The 17,245-nt window shown below is 45.9% G+C and overlaps 1 protein-coding gene across 2 annotated transcripts; it reads right to left on the bottom strand.

Moving 5' to 3' along the window:
• Positions 1 to 6,421: 6,421 nt before the first annotated feature.
• On the bottom strand, positions 6,422 to 9,594 carry LOC109736824 (sugar transport protein 5). 2 transcript variants are annotated; one of them, XM_020296043.4, is made up of 5 exons: positions 9,335 to 9,594; positions 9,004 to 9,212; positions 7,817 to 8,144; positions 7,051 to 7,692; positions 6,422 to 6,951 (listed from the first exon to the last, which is right to left on the bottom strand). In XM_020296043.4, the coding sequence occupies exons 3-5, from the start codon at positions 8,084 to 8,086 to the stop codon at positions 6,655 to 6,657; spliced, it is 1,209 nt and encodes a 402-aa protein (XP_020151632.1). In that variant the 5' UTR covers positions 8,087 to 8,144; positions 9,004 to 9,212; positions 9,335 to 9,594; the 3' UTR covers positions 6,422 to 6,654. The 2 variants fall into 2 exon arrangements, with proteins under 2 accessions (XP_020151632.1, XP_020151631.1); XM_020296042.4 differs by having other exon boundaries at positions 7,817 to 8,140; positions 9,335 to 9,561.
• Between the last annotated feature and the right edge of the window lie 7,651 nt (positions 9,595 to 17,245).

Here is a 17,245-nt window from a genome sequence, read left to right as displayed (position 1 = left end):
CGATCGGCGATGACATCAAGTCAAAGAAATGATGAAGCGAAAGGTTATTGGAACCAAGGATAGGACACATACTCGAAATGAAGCTTGTTGTTCAAGGTGAAATGATATGACGAGTAAGATCAACGTAGGGTCAGCTCGTCATCAAAAATTGTGCTCCGTGAAGAAGGACCGGGTAGCACAGTTAAAATTTAGCACAATTATGATATAGCCGAGCAGTCTGGAAATGACGTGATCGAGTTCAAACTCGTAAGTAATCAAGGTTACCAAGAGTTGTTTAATCGCGGTGCGGACTCGATTTAGTTATCGATGTCTTTGAGTGTTTAATAACTCAAAGCTCGTGAAAAATTGGAATCAGTGAGAATGTAGTACTTGATGAAGAACTCATACGAAGTTATGCAGTTCCGTGATAATCTCGAGATACTAGGGAGTAATACTCGACGACAGGTCAAAGTAGAGGTTGGACTGGGGTATTGCTCTGCGTTAGACAAGTGCTTAAACTTGCACAAGAGATGGTTTTTAAAGGAGAATATGGTCGGAACCATGATTGCAAAAGGCCAAATTCCAGATATAAGATGAACTTATACCAAGAGAATAATTAATTTAAGAGAAGCATTAATGAAAAGATCCACATCGCTTCCATGGGCATGAACACAAGTTCAAGGTCGACTCCCACTTCTCCAATGCATGACCATTCATTCACTGCTCTAAATAAAAACCTACCTGGTGAATTACTAGAGGTGTATGAGCCGTAAAAACTTTCGGGTTCACACAGATTAAGGAAGGTATAGGTTCAACCCATGAGGGCATCTTAGAACATATACCACAAACTTCAGGAGTAAATAACACAAGCTCGAAAGCAGAGCATGGTTGGTCAATCGGAGGATAGGATTTACCAATGGAGAAAGAACTTCCAAAGTGGTTGAATATGAAGGACGCTATCGGATAAAATCCAACAAAGGATCCGGTGGTCCTCAAGGGATCTGATGTGAGCATCGGTACTCAACCAGAGGAAGAAATAATGCAAGGAGATCAGACTATAGAAACAACTGACTAATTCAAAGCTCAAATGCAAAAGAATTATGATTTCCAACTCAAGGTATCAGAAGCAAACGATCTGATTAAGGGTGGATAAGTTGAGTAGGCTTAGGGATACAATCGATGATAATTTGGTTGGTCGAGATCCAGCTCATGTTTAAAATGACGTCTGAGCCGGAAGGATGAATTCTGGGTTGGATTGATGATTGCGAGCATTCGCAAACATATTGGATCGAAGACTCGAAATGACGGTGACAAAGGATGCTCGTGAATATTGCTAGACATATGGAAAGTAGCCATAATGCAAGCAGACAAGTATTTGCAGAACAATAGTTGGCAATAGATTATCGGAAGACCGGATAGTATTTCAAAGTATCTTGTGGACCACATGATCAACTAGGAATGAACAAATCCTCGATGAGTGTGAGGAATTATCCATAGATGTATTAAAGCGGAAATGGAGTTGCAAGGCAGCATGCATAATGGATTCTCGGGATATTGGAATGTTTAAGGGAATCTTGTAATAACAAGATCAATTGGGGATGGAGGTATGAACAACGATTGCAGGTAGTTATCCATAACGATTTACGGTGGTAGGGATTGCAACGGCGAAGGACACAAGGGTCTCGGGAAAACATCAGAGAGTATCTTCGGAATCTTCTGGCACAGCAGGCGATCATCTGTAATAAGGGGCTCTCCGGATGGAAGTGATCACGAGATCCTAATGTTAGAGTTAGCAAAATTCATTTTTTCCCGAATAGAAGAGAGATCAGAGTCATGGAGTATAGGCGAGGAATAAAAGATCCTAATACCACCCAATGGCGACGTGGGCCGTAAGCCACACAGCCATGTTAGTAAAAGTTTTTGCAATTACTAGACTCGACTTCGGCCAAGGAGTTGGAAGGGGGATTCCTACAGGCAGTCGGCTCTGATACCAAGTTGTGATGCCCCCAATTCAATCGTGCACTAATCATACACGCAAACGTGCACAATCAAGATCAGGGACTCACGGGAAGATATCAGAACACAACTCTAAAAATAAAATAAGTCATACAAGCATCATAATACAAGCCAGAGGGCTCGAATACAAGTGCTCGATCATAGACGAGTCAGCGGAAGCAACAATATCTGAGTACAGACATAAGTTAAACAAGTTTGCCTTAAGAAGGCTAGCACAAACTGGGATGCAGATCGAAAGAGGCGCATGCCTCCTGCCTGGGATCCTCCTAAACTACTACTGGTCGTCGTCAGTAGCCTCCACGTAGTAGTAGGCACCTCCGGTGTAGTAGGAGTCGTCGTCGACGGTGGCGTCTGGCTCCTGGGCTCCAACATCTGGTTGCGACAACCAGGTAGAATGGAATGGGGGAAAAGAGGGAGAAAAGCAACCGTGAGTACTCATCCAAAGTACTCGCAAGCAAGGATCTACACTACATATGCAGGGGTATCTGTGTAAAGGGGCAATGTCGGTGGACTGAACTGCAGAATGCCAGAATAAGAGGGGGATAGCTAGTCCTGTCGAAGACTACGCTTCCGGCAGCCTCCATCTTGCAGCATGTAGAAGAGAGTAGATGGTAAGTTCACCAAGTATCATCGCATAGCATAATCCTACCCGGCGATCCTCCCCTCATCGCCCTGTGTGAGAGCGATCACTGGGTTATATCTGGCACTTGGAAGGGTGTGTTTTATTAAGTATCCGGTTCTAGTTGGCATACGGTCAAGGTACAACTCCGGGTCGCCTGTTACCGTGGACACGGCTATTCGAATAGATCAACTTCCCTGCAGGGGTGCACCACATTACCCGACACGCTCGATCCCTCTGGCCGGGCACACTTTCCTGGGTCATGTCCGGCCTGGGAGATCAACACGTCGCAGCCCTACCTAGGCACAACAGAGAGGTCAGCACGCCGGTCTAAATCCTGTGCGCGCAGGGGTCTGGGCCCATCGCCCATTGCACACCTGCACGTTGCATATGCGGCTGAAGCAGACCTAGCCCCCTTAATACAAGCGCGGGCTTACGGTCCAATGCGGCGCGCGCCGCTCAGTCGCTGACGTCAAAAAGAGCTTCGGCTGATACCACGACGCCGGTTGCCCATATCTTGTCCCACGTGGCGGTTAGTGCGTATAAGGTCAATGACCCAACTCAGATCAAATACCAAGATCTCGCTAAGCATGTTATTATGAAGTAACCGCGGACGCCGACCAGGGCCCGGCCCACCTCTCTCCTAGGTGGTCTCAACCTGCCCTGTCGCTCCGCCACAAAGTAACAATCGGGGGCCGTCGGGAACTCAGGCCCACCACTACCTGGATGGAGCCACCTGTCCTTTCAGCCCCCACATCGGAATCACATGCGGGTACTCAATGAGCCGACCCGACTTTAGTCACCACCTGTATAGTATGTATGTATATATGTATATACCCGTGATCACCTCCCGAGTGATCACGGCCCGATAGTATAGCATGGCAGACGGACAAGAATGTAGGGCCACTGATGGATACTAGCATCCTATACTAAGCATTTAGGATTGCAGGTAAGGGTAACAACTGTATCAACAATGACAGGCTATGCAGCAGAATAGGATTAACCGAAAGCAGTAACATGCTACACTACTCTAATGCAAGCAGTACAGAGAAGGAATAGGCGATATCTGGTGATCAAGGGGGGGCTTGCCTAGTTACTCTGGCAAGAAGGAGGGGTCGTCAACACAGTAGTCGATCTGGGTAGCAGCGGCGTTGGTCTCAGAGTCTAGCGAGAGAAGAGGGGGAAGAAACAATAAATATAATGCAAACATATGCATGATGATGCATGACATGACAACGAGCACTGCTAGGGTTGCCCAAACGCAGTAGGAGGTGATACCGGCGAAGGGGGAAAACATTCGGGAAAGTATCCCAGGTGTTTCGCGTTTTCAGTCAGATGAACCGGAGGGGGAAAGTTGCATGTTCGCTATGCTAGGGATGTGTGGCGGACAAACGGGCTGCGTATCCGGATTCGTCTCGTCGTTCTGAGCAACTTTCATGTAGAAAACATTTTCATCTGAGGTACGATTTATTTTCTATGTTTTTCTAAAGTTTTAATCATTTTCTGAATTTATTTATCTATTTAATTCTAACATTATCCAGAATAGTGTATGCTGACGTCATCATGACGTCAGCAGTCAACAGAACGTTGACTGGGTCAAACTGACGTGTGGGTCCCGCATGTCATACTCTGTTTATTCTAATTAGGATTTAACTAATCTAATTTCTGTTTAATTAATTAACAATAGTTAATTAGGTTAATTAAACACAATTTATTAAGTTAATTAATTAATAAATATTTTTTTATTATTTATTTTTAATCCCTTTTTTCTAACATTCTCAGGGGGCGACCCCATATGTCATAGGCCGAAGGCCTTAACGGGCGCCGGGTGCGGGTGGGGGGCGTCACCGGGCGCGGTTGCGGGCGCAACCCGTGCGGCGCCGAGCCCGACCGGGGGAACGGGGCGACGCCACCAGGGCGCGGCGCGGCGCCACCAGCGGGCGGCAGGTGGAGGCAGCGAGCGAGGCCGCGCGGCGTGGGGCGCCGTCGAGCGCAGCGGCCAGCCACAGTAGCGGCGACGGGGAGGGCGGTGCGCGCGGGCGCTGGAGTCCCGGTTAGAGGAGGTGGTGCGCGGGGGGGGGGGGAGGGGGGCTCGCCGGAGCCGCCGGGAGCAGCGGCGGGTGGCCGGGCACGGCGGGGCGCCGGTGGCCAGGCCTTGCAGCAGAGCAGCATCACACAACAGCGGTGAGGCGACGGGCGGGCGCACGCGAGCGAGACGCGACCTTGGGCGCGCGCATGCGTGTGCCTGAGGCGTAGGGGCGCGGCCAGGCTGGGAGCGGGCGCTAGGTGGTGGGCGCGGCAGCCGGAGTGACGCAGGCGTAGGGCGCGACCAACAGCAGCGCTGGGCGTGGGCGCAGCAGCGGGCAGCGGACCAACGGCGCCGAAGGCGCGATGAGGAAGGGGGTGGCGGGTTCGGCCGGAGCAGGTCCGGGCTCGGTAGCGCCGAGGCACAGGCGGGCGACGACGATGCGGATCAGAGGAGAAGGGGGGACGTACGATGGAGCTCACAGGGGTTCGTAGGGGTTCGGGCAGTGGGGCGTGGGGAGGTAGACGGGGACGATGCGTCGAGGAGGCAGTCCGGCGAGGTGGCCGTCGACGAGGCAGGCCGCGGCGGTGTCGTTCCGGGCGGCGACACCGAGCAGCGACGGGGTAGGAGGGCGTCGAGCGCTGGGTGACTGGTCGGGGAGGAGGTGAGGACGGGGCGGCGTCGGTGAAGGGCGATGGGCGTCGGGGCGACAGGGTCGGGCGAGCGGCGCGGGGCGAAGAGCGACGTGGGAGAGTTGGGAAGGGAGTGGGGGTAGTGGGTGGATTAGGGTTTCGTGGTGGGGAGGGCCATATAGGCCAGGGGGACTAGGCCGGCTTCGGCCAGTTGGGCCATTTGGCCCAGTGGAGGGGGGCCTTTTTAATTATTATTTTTGTTTACAATTTTGCTTTTTTATTTTTATTTATATTTCCTGTACTGTTTTCTCTCATTTCCTAAATATTTTAGTTTTGGAAAAATACAAAAGTTGTACCTAAATTAGTAAACTTAATTATGTCACCTTCCGAACATTTTTGTTTTGATATTTGAGAAACTTCTATTGTTTGTCAAAAATTAGAATTTGATTTTGAAACATTTTGATCTAACACGAGGGTTAGCAACAGTAACAGAGGTGACGTGGCATCATTAGCAGAGATTTACTGTAGCTTAATTATCCAGGCGTCACATGCCCCTTCTACGCGCAGCGTGAGGCGACCATTGACCACCTCCTTTTGGGTTGCGTCTTCGCGAGGGAGATTTGGTCTACCGTATGTCGGGCCTTGGATAGACCACAGTGGACGCCGATTGACAACTTGAGTCTGTGGGATTGTTGCACCGCTACATGTACGATCTGCTCCGGACGGCACGCCTCTCTCCTCACGGGTGCTCGTTCGGAATTGAAGACGAGGGACGCGCATGGAAACAAGCCAAAATCTTGAACGGGAATGTAGAGCCTCTCTTCGGAGGGCTAGCAAGGTGGGCAAATGCGAGGAACTAGGCTAGAGTAGTTTTCCAGTTTTACCGGTGGAGTTGGTCCATATGTAACTTGTAACATGTACTCGCCGACGTGGAAGGATTCCTTCCCCGTCATCTTCTTTAATACATAGTAGTCATCTTCTTTAATACATAGTACGCATGAGTGTGCGTATTCAAGAAAAAAAAAGATGGGGTCATAACAATTTGGAAATGGTAGTGCCTGTCCCAACAAGAAAACATTAACATTCAATCGAAAACTAGCTAGCAAAATAGCCATCCAACAGGAGAAAAGAAAATCGCCACATCGAAGATCAGAGCAGCGAAGCGCGCTTATGCTTCTATGTACACATATAGACAGTGCGATCTACTACAGATAGGACCCCTGCAAGCTTACAGGAGAACTATTCAGAGAGGTACTTACAAAAAAGAAAATATATATACAAAAATATGTCCAAGAAAAGGGATAGCATCACAGATTCAGATCCACTGAACTACTCCACGGCGCTATCGTCTAGCCGTGGTTTATGTGCAGACCCTAATTTAATCACGACCAAATCCACATGGCATAGTAGGCAAGGATGGCGTTCTTCAGCCGCCACAGCATCATCAGGAAGAACTGCATCTGGCCGTAGCAGAGGGCCAAATTCAGAGCCATGCCCAACAGCTGACCGGCCGAGTGGACCTTCTTGCCGGGAAAGGTCCAGAACATGGAGCCCCATGACCAACTGAGGCCGCAGGAGACGACGCAGGTGAGCAAGAACATGGCAGCGGTGTACCCTCTCAGCATTCGGCTTCCGCCGCCGAACCCGATGTGGAACTCAACAATCAATGGAATCGCCATCTTGCAAGAAATAATGACAGTAATGGTTCATGTCAGCATTTTGCAAGGGAGACATGTTAACTGGACCAGCATAAGAGTTTGGACCTTTTAGTTAGTTACCTGGCAAAATACCATTAGAACAATGCTGACGGTTAGCGTTGCCGCACGACCGTGATTTTTTGTCGTGAAGGCGGATCCAAGAATGCCGCATGAGTTCACCAGAATTATCACCATCTTGCTGAAAACCGCAGCTTTGCTCCTGGAACTTGTTGCCTGAATCAGCATTGGCAGGAGTGAAGTGGTAGTGTTCACTCTGTTCATCTGTAGAAATATCTGCAGAGTCACCAATGCTCCAATAAAAGTAAGATATTGTCCATTTTTTGCAACGATACTCCAAAGTGCACTGATATCATAGTTCTTCTGTATGCTCCTCCCCTTGAAGCTGACCACCTTTGGCGCTGTATGCCCCTTAAAAATGGCGGTGCTACAAATAAAATGAAGCAGCAAACGGAGATACTCGTGCTTGCTGCCAAGCAAACTTGGCAGGACGGACTGCTGATTGCACAACTCGTTACTCTTAATGATCGAATCGCCCTCAAGGTTAGCTTCAATGCCGCGGATGACTTGCCGATTATTGTTATGACTCTGAATGGTTATGTAGCTACAGAGCCTTGCCATCAGAACACCAATGCCAAGAAACAAAGGCAAGGATCTACATTGCCAACAGGATCGCAACATCATGGTGGACTGAACAGGTGCACCCTGCCACATTGAGTCAGAAATCTGATTAAGGTGGGATGAGCAAAATATACGTGTAATGTTCAGTTGAAGGAAAGGAAACAAATGTGTGAATTAAAAAGCTCTTGGTCAATATTGAGCTACTAACCTGGGAGTGGGAGATTGCGCATTTTTGCAGTATCCATCTATCCAGCAGAGCTCTGTAGCGGATGATAATGGTCAAAATTGCGCTTCCAGTAAGGAGGACATAGCGTTTCAACAAGACAGGCAGGTGCCCAATCTTGGGAGCGATGTAGCAGCCCAGTCTTGCATTCTCTGCTGACATGTCAAATATATGTGCATAATCGCTGTACAAGGAATGCATCTCCGGCTTCTCCATGGCGGCGTTAGGGATGAACGGTGGCCAATATGACTGCATGCTGACCACGCCTACTTTGGCTATTTGTATTTCCAAATATATAAATTGATGGGCCTGCCTTTTGAAAAAAAGAAGGCAAACAAATTCAGAGAAATGATAAATATAAATCCTTTAGTTTAACTAATGTAAGTTGACAAAGTAGAAACTACTACTACTACCTCTGTTCATTAATATAAGACGTTTTGGCGGTTCAAATTAAACTGCCAAAACGTCTTATATTAGTGAAACAAAGGCAGAGGGTGTACTATAGTACTGGTCGAAATGAAGTGAATTTCAAATATGATTCCTAATAAAATGCCACCGGGGTGTTTTTGTCCCCAAAAAGGAAAGGAAAAACTCGTGACCGAGCTGCATCGACGAGCACAGCGCTTGTCTCCTTAGACATCGATGCGGAGTCATAAGAACCACATGCACATGTTTTTGTTTTTTTTGCGGGGTACATATGCACATGGTTGCAGTCCAGAGTCCAAACAACTCTTTCTTCTAGTTGTAGGACCAGCCCAGCGATCTGGAGACGAGCTTGCATTCGCGAAAGCGATGTATCTCCAGTGGAAAAAATGTGTAGTATTGACCGTCTATCCTATTCCTATCCCCACAGCTCGACATGAGTCAGAGGAGACTAGTTTTCAGAACCTGAAAAACGTGTGTACCATCGTGATATATCAAGTGGCACAGGAGTACGTAGTAATAATATCAAGTATTCCGGCTCATATTTCAGGATTTATTTTTCTCTTAATACGAGCTTCTGCGGAGAAGAAATAATTCCTGGCACGAACTCCTTCTAGATTGTTATAAAGACCGCCAGGATATGGAACCGCAAAAAGACTAGTGCGCGCTTGCATTCAAGATCATGACATCACGGACAAAGCCAGGAAAAAGATAAAGGCGAAGAGAGAAAAAAAAAATATTCTTCTCACCTGTTGCAGCGGGAGTGTTCCAGAGGCTACCGCCACCAACAAGCAACAGCGGCGAAGCAGCCCGCCCACTTGTGTCCCTGTCTTCACCCCCAACGCACGGACGCGGACGCGGAAGACGGCCCCCTCACGCCGGCGGCGAGCTACCCCTCTGACCCGGAGGGCGGCGGGCTCGCAAATGGACGAGCTCCGCAGCAAGAACCTCCCGCGAGCTGCACGCCCGCGACCGGCAAAAGCGAAGCAGAGGATAGCTATCAGCAGGAGCAGCGCACGCATATGTATAGCAGCCGCGTCGCTTTAGGTAGTGCAGAACAAGGAGGAAAGAAATAATCACCTGCGCCGCGCCGCGCGTCCCTCTCGCCGGACCTCGGGGCCGGAGGTGATCACGAGAACAAGGGGAATGGGCGGAGGAGGGGAGGGGATCGGAGGTGGACAGCGAGAGAGACCGGGGAGCAGGAGGAGGAGGAGCCTCGCGTAGTTATCTCGCATCAAATGGCTCGCTGCTCACTGGAGTTGGAGTGCGTTGTTTTTCCTCCCTAGTGGGGGCATCGGGTACTCTGCTGGCCGCTGGCGTGATGTGGGCCGGGGGCGGGCGGGGCAGATCTCGATGGGGGCGCCTCCCAGAAAGCGAGCGTGCCTGCTGGAAGCCACGGCGCCTGTGAAACGGACTTCTGTTGGCAGCGGGGGTACGTGTGGGTTTGCATGGGTGCGTGGCAGCGGTGGGACGTGGGAGGAGTCAGTGAAGGCCTGCGGGAGAGACCGTCCGTCCGGGACTCTGGGACTCGGGCACTTGGCATGCGCGATGGGCGTGAGGCGTGCCAGAGCCGTGGACTGGAGGGGTCAATCATGGCTGGACTGGATTCTATGGGTATTGTATTTCGTGGTCGTTGATTATACATACTTTTATTGTACAATGCAAACTATTCCTAGTACAACCAATGATTATTTCTCATCTAAATATTAGATACTATGTGTGTCAACATTTTTTCATGTAAACGCAAAAAGCGTGTCTTTTCATTGATAGAAGAAAAAAAAGGTATGATGATGGCCAGCGGTGCAGAGTCGCGGCAGTGCTTCAGTTGTCAGTTCTTACCCGGCATGCTTGACAGGTCTCTTATGGGTCTCGCCATGCCGTCGCGGAGTCGGAGCTGCCCGGGAGGTGCCTAGGCGGTGACAATGACAAGTGGCTGGTGGTCTTCATGGAGGTGTTAGTTGGCGCCAACTCTGCCCATTTCTCCTGTGTTTTGGTGGTCTTCTTAGTCGGAGTTGTCTGGCGCCTACGCCGGTGGCCGACTGTTTGGCATGGGCCAGCATGGGTTCCAGCGTTTGCGGCGACGAGGACTTCGTTGGTGGAAGTCGATGGTGAAGTCGGAGTCGCTGGCTCGTGGAGGAGTGATGATGATAACACTTGGTGACGACCTTGACTTTGTGTTTCTTCTATGCAGCGTTGTTGTATCTTCGTGTGGGTGGCTAGGACGACCGATGTTGCCCTGTGTGGGCTGTTGTGACGGTTTAGCCCGGTTTTCCGTTAATTAACCGGGAAACCCTCTTCTTTTTTAATGAATCGGGACCCCTAGGGGCCGGCTTAAAAAAACATCACCAGGGTCATCCACGGGAATGCCGTGGGCGGGCAAGATGGAACCTCATGTCGGAGAACAACGATGTGACATCGTCGCCATCAGAGCCAAAGAACCGGGCCTAGGGCTTCTCCCTGAGCTTAAAGAGGGGTGAAAATAAAGACCATGCCAGCGCCACCAAAAAGGGAAATTACACCCACTAGTGTCGCTGCTACCAATATCGGCAATCCAAGCAGGGATTTTTCCCTGGCCTAAGTATGAGTAATCCCATAGCCACCGAAACGGAACCAGCTATGAGGAAGTAAAGTTGTTGGTCAGAACCGCCACCGCAGGAGAGGGTGGGGCTACATCTGCTGCTGGAAGGTGGCACTGAGTGCCACCGTATACACGAGTATTGGATCTGGCACAAGGCGAGGCATGGAGGAGGACATCGTCGAGGAGGAGGCAAGTCATAGAGAGCCGGCGCAGGGGAAGAGCCAGCGACCAACGAGCTAGAGAGGACGCAGCCTCTAGGGCCAGAGCGGCCAGGATGCTGGCCAGGAGATGAAGCTGGAAATGATGTAACTACCAGATCGTTGGGGCTGGAGCTGCGCCGGTAGAGACGTCAGCAAACCATGGACGTTGGAGGATGCGGGTCCAAGGTCGCTGGGACGGACCAGCGCCGGCGAAGGGCTCGCTACGAGGCCACACACACCCACCACACCACCAGGCCAGCGCACACAAATCACCACAAGAATTTAATCCCCAAAAGATATGCAAAACATATTTTTTTGGAGATTAATGCTTTTAATCGACCCTCACCCCTAAAATTGTATCCCCCAAATTTTCTATTTGTAATTCATCAAAACGTTTACGCACACAACTCAAACAAATGTAACACTTTTTAAAACAAACATAAATAATTGAAATGCACCATATCATAATTCAGTTATAAAGAATTGAAATACACCACATCATAATTCAGCTAAGAGCATAAGTTAACTTCATCAAATCCAACGAACAACTAATAAATAACCACAATTCTTGCCCAAAGGGACCGAATGAACAAGTTCATTCAAAATAATCACCTAAACTTGGTGGTCCAAAAACCATCATAGTTCAGAAGGGGCTCACGTAATTGCGTCATCACCGTAGGAACAACCATTGTCGCCGTCACCACCAAACTTAGACAAGATGTCCACATGAGTTAACTCTCAATATTGTCTTGCCTTCTCATGCATGTTGCTAGAATTCATGAACATGATAGCATGTTTTTCGCCCTCCGATGCAAGTCTTTGCTCCTCAATATCAATCTTCTTCTTTTTTCCTCAATCTCCAATGCAAGCCTTTGCACATCAAATTCAAGTATTATTTATTCCGCTCGCACCTTTATCTCCATGGCCACCGCCTTTGCCTTCCACTTATACTCCTCCATCATATTCATCTCGTAGAAATGAATCATCTTCCCTCCTTCCGGTCGGCCGACAATGCACTCTTTACCTCCACTATCACAATAAGATCTTCCTTGTATGCTCCGACACCGCCATTCTTATTGCCTAGCTTTGCCTTTTTTGTCCATCCGGACGAACTTGATGAGTGGATGGGTTCCCTACCAAGTCATCATCAACAACAACGATGTTAAGTCTTTTCCTCTCATGTGTTGTTCCATAGTTCCTTCTTGTCCACTTCTCATTTCCAACAAGAACCTTGTAGCAATGATGAAGGTGAAGCATTCACAGGTGTTTCTCGTGTTCCTTTGCTTATAAAGAGCTTGAATGGTGGGCTCATAATCGTTCTTGGGCACTCCACTTGGAGATGCTAGGTTGACTTGATCAACACATCCGGACCGCCGGTTGAATTGTTCTTGGATCACACTCCAATGATGAGTGAAATAATAGATTATACAGTTCGAGCATACCTCCACATGGCTAGCATAGTACTTCTCGATCCTTCTCCAAATTGTGTCCTTTGTTTGGCGGCCCCACTCGTGGCATTGATGAGTGTTATTTTTACGCTCATCAAACCTGAGTTTAAACCGAGATACTTCACAAAAACCAAGATATTCGCACCGGTATTGCTACTAATGACTAATAAATGCAAATGATTGCAAATATCCTATATTTATTTGGATTCCACCGGAAATGGGCTATTTATAGACGAAATCAAGCGAATACATGAAAATGGGTAAAGAGCATATAAAGAAGATCAAGTGGGAGGCGCACAAGAAAAGATAGAGCAAGAGACGACGTTCCATATGACCGCACATGCTCATATGCGTGGTCGTATGGCCTGCCAAAGGCGGCCTCTGATCCACCACTACGAATACCGTGAAGGGGGCAATGCTAGAAATAACACATGACATCGTTGTAACCTCCATCTTCATCATCCATAGCAACCCTAGTCGTCGCCATTTCCCATGTACATCTCCAATGCCGCCACCATCTCCACCATGTAGCATTCATCCAACTAGCCATACTTCGTAATCATGTATCACATTCAACATCTATTGTAAGACATATTATCAATCAATTAATCTTCATGATATGTTCTTCAATGATTTCTCCGTGTGATCTGATGTTCATGTGTGGGTAGTTTGGTAAGGTCATGGTTTGGCATAACCCTACAACCCGATCTATTTTTTGGAGTGCTCGATGGAAGTATTTTTAATTAACATCCCGTATGTGTAATATAAAATTGCTTCGTAGTTGTCTCCTGTCTCGTACGCATTCGTCTTCTCTGTAGGTAACCAGGATCATGGAGAGCGAGCCACCGAGAGGCTAAGGGCAGGGAGGCCGTGATGTGTTATTCTGAACATCAGTGACATAAATGTTTAGTACATAACACGGATCCTATCCTCGGGGATACAAGAGGTGTAGTCATTAAACGACCATTGCTTTTTCTGATTCCTATGTTAATTACTTGGGAACCCGCGCAACGGATAGGGCCTTTCGGTTGGACCATTGACTCTTGATGCAGTATGCGCTTCGGTCAAGACGTAATTTGGACACACCCCCACTTTGATATGTTGCAAGCACATCTCGATGGATGACTTCCAGGGCGCAAATTAATATCATAGTGATCTTGTTCACAAATATATAGTTGTATTAAAAGTCCTCATACCCATGTCTATTTTTATTACAAGTGTTTTCAATTTCAACTTGATTTCCATCCGGTCAAAAGCTGAAATTAATACTATTGCAAAAACTTGGTAGAAATCTCTGACTTCAAGGGCGCCTTCCTCTCGTGGGTTCGATAACTCAGGATCACCTCTGCCGAAAAAGGCGAGAATCCTTACTCCTTTACCGGATCACTAAAGTGACTAATCAGGCATCAAGAGAGATGTTCATCGAAAAGTCACACAAAACTACACCTTCCCCAGTCTTGTAGTTGCACGACCGACTAGTCTTCTTTATCAATGTTTGGGTGGCCACTCTCCCATCTCCTCGGCCTCCTCATCCACCTCACCCTCAGCATTTCTCGTCATTTCTTGGATATAAGTCATGGACATGGCAACGGCATCGAGGTCAAGTGTGTGGCTTTGTGTTCAGTTGTTCCATCAAACCGTGTGAATCATCACTCAATTACTCACTACAATAGCAAAGAAAAACTAGCAATTGGGATTACATCATGCATCACTTAATTGAGCAATTGAAAAATTATAAAAAGATTCACATATCTAGAGAGTTATAGAATACCTAATCTTGAGATTTCATAATCTAGTACTGGTTAGTTTATAGAAATGTTACCAATTACCGTAATCAACACACAGAACATGGAGGCGATGACATATCATCAAGCCATAGATTCTTAGGATCCACGATGAAACATCAACTAACCTAATGTATAGTTGTTGCCGAAGGGCGGCAGGAGGGGGCAATGTGGGGCCACAGATCATGTTGGTGTGATTATGGGGATGTTCACACTTGGTGGTTGTGTGAGGTCCTCATAAGAAAGGGTGCGCATCGGCAAGGTTTTTTTGATTTTGTCTAAAAGTTTCTCATGAATGTTTAGTGTTTTTGAAAAAAGTTCTTTCAATCACAAGTTCACAGAAAGCACGCTTTCTCAAAAAAATCATTTATAGGTTAGTCCTCTAAATCATAAATAATCATTAAATGATAGGAAAATTATGCAACTAAAATTAAATGGAAATCAATATGTTTGTAACCTATCAACATCCTACACAAAAACTTGATAAAAATATCAACATTTGTAATAAGTATGCATGGAAATTTGTACATCACGTTTTTTTCTTGATTTAATGTGTTGTCTGCATAAGAATGTGCAATCTAGCTGTAAAAGCGGTGACTTGCACCCCTCACCTCAACTCACTCAAATCAACCCAACTCATCAACATTTATACATTAGACATTTGATTTAGAATATCATGTGTAGATGCATAAATTTTCTGTATTGTTGGCCCTACTACACTAGATTTGACCGCCGAATCAACAATGTTGCGGACCTTAGGTATGCATCATTGTTTCTTGTGTCTAACAACATGACAAATGTGTGGCCGCATGTGTTATATGTTCGTGGTTGGGAAACTAATTTTTTATTGTAAATGTGTAGTGGCTCTAAGTGAGGAGCAAATATAGTTTTTTTCCTGAGAGTGTCTAAAACTCATCTAGATAAGATATAGTTATGCCTCATTCACGTGATGCCATGCCTATGTGTAAGAAAAGATGTTGCAAATTCTTTCCTGAACCATTGGGTTGTTCATTAGTTGTTGTTGTTGTTGTTGTTGTTGTTCAGATTATTGAATGGGTTTTGAGGTTGGTTTGACGAAAAAAATGTGGCAGCTCTCGACATGGACACGCGGCCCATACACACACATCTACTGCATCCACACGCGCCATGCACGGCCGACACACATGCATGCACACACGACGCTATATCTTGCTTATACCGAGTATAGCATTCGTCTCACCTGAAGGCACCCGCATATAGGGCCGGCCCATTAACTTAGGTGCACATTCATTAGCTCTGTTAGATCGCTCACTTCCATGTACTGATTCTGTTCGGGTTTCTTTCTCTTTTTCATTTTCTTTTCATTTTCTTTTCTTTTCTTTTGGTTTCCTTTTCTTTCTTCCATGGTTTTCTGTTTTCTATGTTTTTTTTCTTATTTTCTTTGTTTCTTTAACGATTTTTTTTCTCTTTTTTCTTTTCTTTCATTGTTTCCTGTTTCTTTCACAAATCTCACTATGATTTATTGCTTTTCATTCCGCATTTTAACTGTGTTTTCACTACAAATTCCACATTTTTTTGTATACATCAGAAACATTATACACGTTTAACATTTTAAAATACATGATTAACATTTTAAGAAAACATATAATTTTTTATGTCTACTTTTTTCCATACACGCTGTACATTTTTGCTATATATATAATTTTTTTCTAATAAATGTTTAATTTATATACACATATAGCATTTTTTCAAATGCTTGTTAAATTTTTTAAAATACAATATTAACAGTATTTTAATGCATGGTCAACATTTTTTCTATATACATTTTTTTAAATACATGATTCATATTTTTCAAATAAAAAATTAATAATTTTTGAATACATGGTAAAAAAATAATAATACACATTTGCAATTTTTTAAATGCTTGATTAACATTTTTCAAATACTTGCTTAACATTTTTTAAATACATGATCAACTTTTTTCACACTCATTGTATATTTTATGTATACATTTCTCATATACATGAGAAACATTTTGTGCATACACATATTACATTTTTCAAATGCTTGGTTAACATTTTTTTTCAAATGTTTCATGTTATGTGTTTTTAAAATATATTTATTTAGCATATTTGAAAGTACTAAAAATTTAAAATAAATAAATAAGAAAAAGAAAGAAACAAGGTTGTGGCCTCCCAGGCCGGCCCATATTGCGCTGACTTCACGCAAGGCACACAGGGGGCAATATGGGGCACAGGGGCGCAATCGCAATATGGGCCGACCTGGGAGGCCACAGCATTGTTTTTGTTTTAGTTTTTATACAGGGGCAATATGGGGCCTAGGGGCGCAATATTGCATGTGCATTCAGATTTTCTGTAGTTGCTCAATTGTTTTCTTCATATTTTCTTTTTTTTTTCTTTTCTTTCAATGTTCAAATTGTACTCTTTATAAACGCAAATGCTTAGAAAATATTCGTCAATTTTAAAACTATTCAGGAGATTAAAACATTGGGAATTATTTTTAAAAAATTACGAATTTAAAATGTTCACAAGTTTGAGAAATATGTTCGTTAACTTGGAAATTGTTTTTAATTCAAAAATAATAATCACGATCAGCTAAAAAATACCTTACAATTGAGACCCCTTGAAAACATGTGGTTGCGACCCTATTTGAAGTTTTGCAGTTGCGATCTTCATTTAAAATCTTGTAGTTGTGACTCCTTTTGAAAACAATGCAACTGCGACCCCATTTGAAAACTTGTCGTTGCGACCCCATTGAAAAATTGGGGTTGCGGCCTCCCTTGAAAACATGCAGTTGTGACTCCATTTGAAAACTTGTAGTCACGACCCATTTTGTAAACTTGCAGTCACCCCCCCCCCCCCTCCGCACGGTCCGAACCCCAGTTGTAGTCTCTTTGACCCGTGTAGTTGCAGTCAATTTAGAACGCTTGCACTTGCATATCTAGTGGTCAACATGCAACTGAACCTGACAATCCCCTCCAG

This window comes from Aegilops tauschii, chromosome 2 (assembly GCF_002575655.3).
Source record: "Aegilops tauschii subsp. strangulata cultivar AL8/78 chromosome 2, Aet v6.0, whole genome shotgun sequence".
Taxonomy (NCBI): Eukaryota; Viridiplantae; Streptophyta; class Magnoliopsida; order Poales; family Poaceae; genus Aegilops; species Aegilops tauschii.
The sequence above is the reverse complement of the archived record's forward strand: the minus strand, read 5'-3'. Positions and strand labels throughout refer to the sequence as shown.

Excerpts from the sequence above, each read along its gene's own strand:
- LOC109736824 (XM_020296043.4), bottom strand. The coding sequence starts at position 8,086 with ATGCAGTCATATTGGCCACCGTTCATCCCTAACGCCGCCATGGAGAAG. Across the intron at positions 7,693-7,816 it reads GCGCAATCTCCCACTCCCAG|GGTGCACCTGTTCAGTCCAC; the intron begins GTTAGTAGCTCA and ends TCAATGTGGCAG. Across the intron at positions 6,952-7,050 it reads TTCTAATGGTATTTTGCCAG|ATGGCGATTCCATTGATTGT; the intron begins GTAACTAACTAA and ends ATTTCTTGCAAG.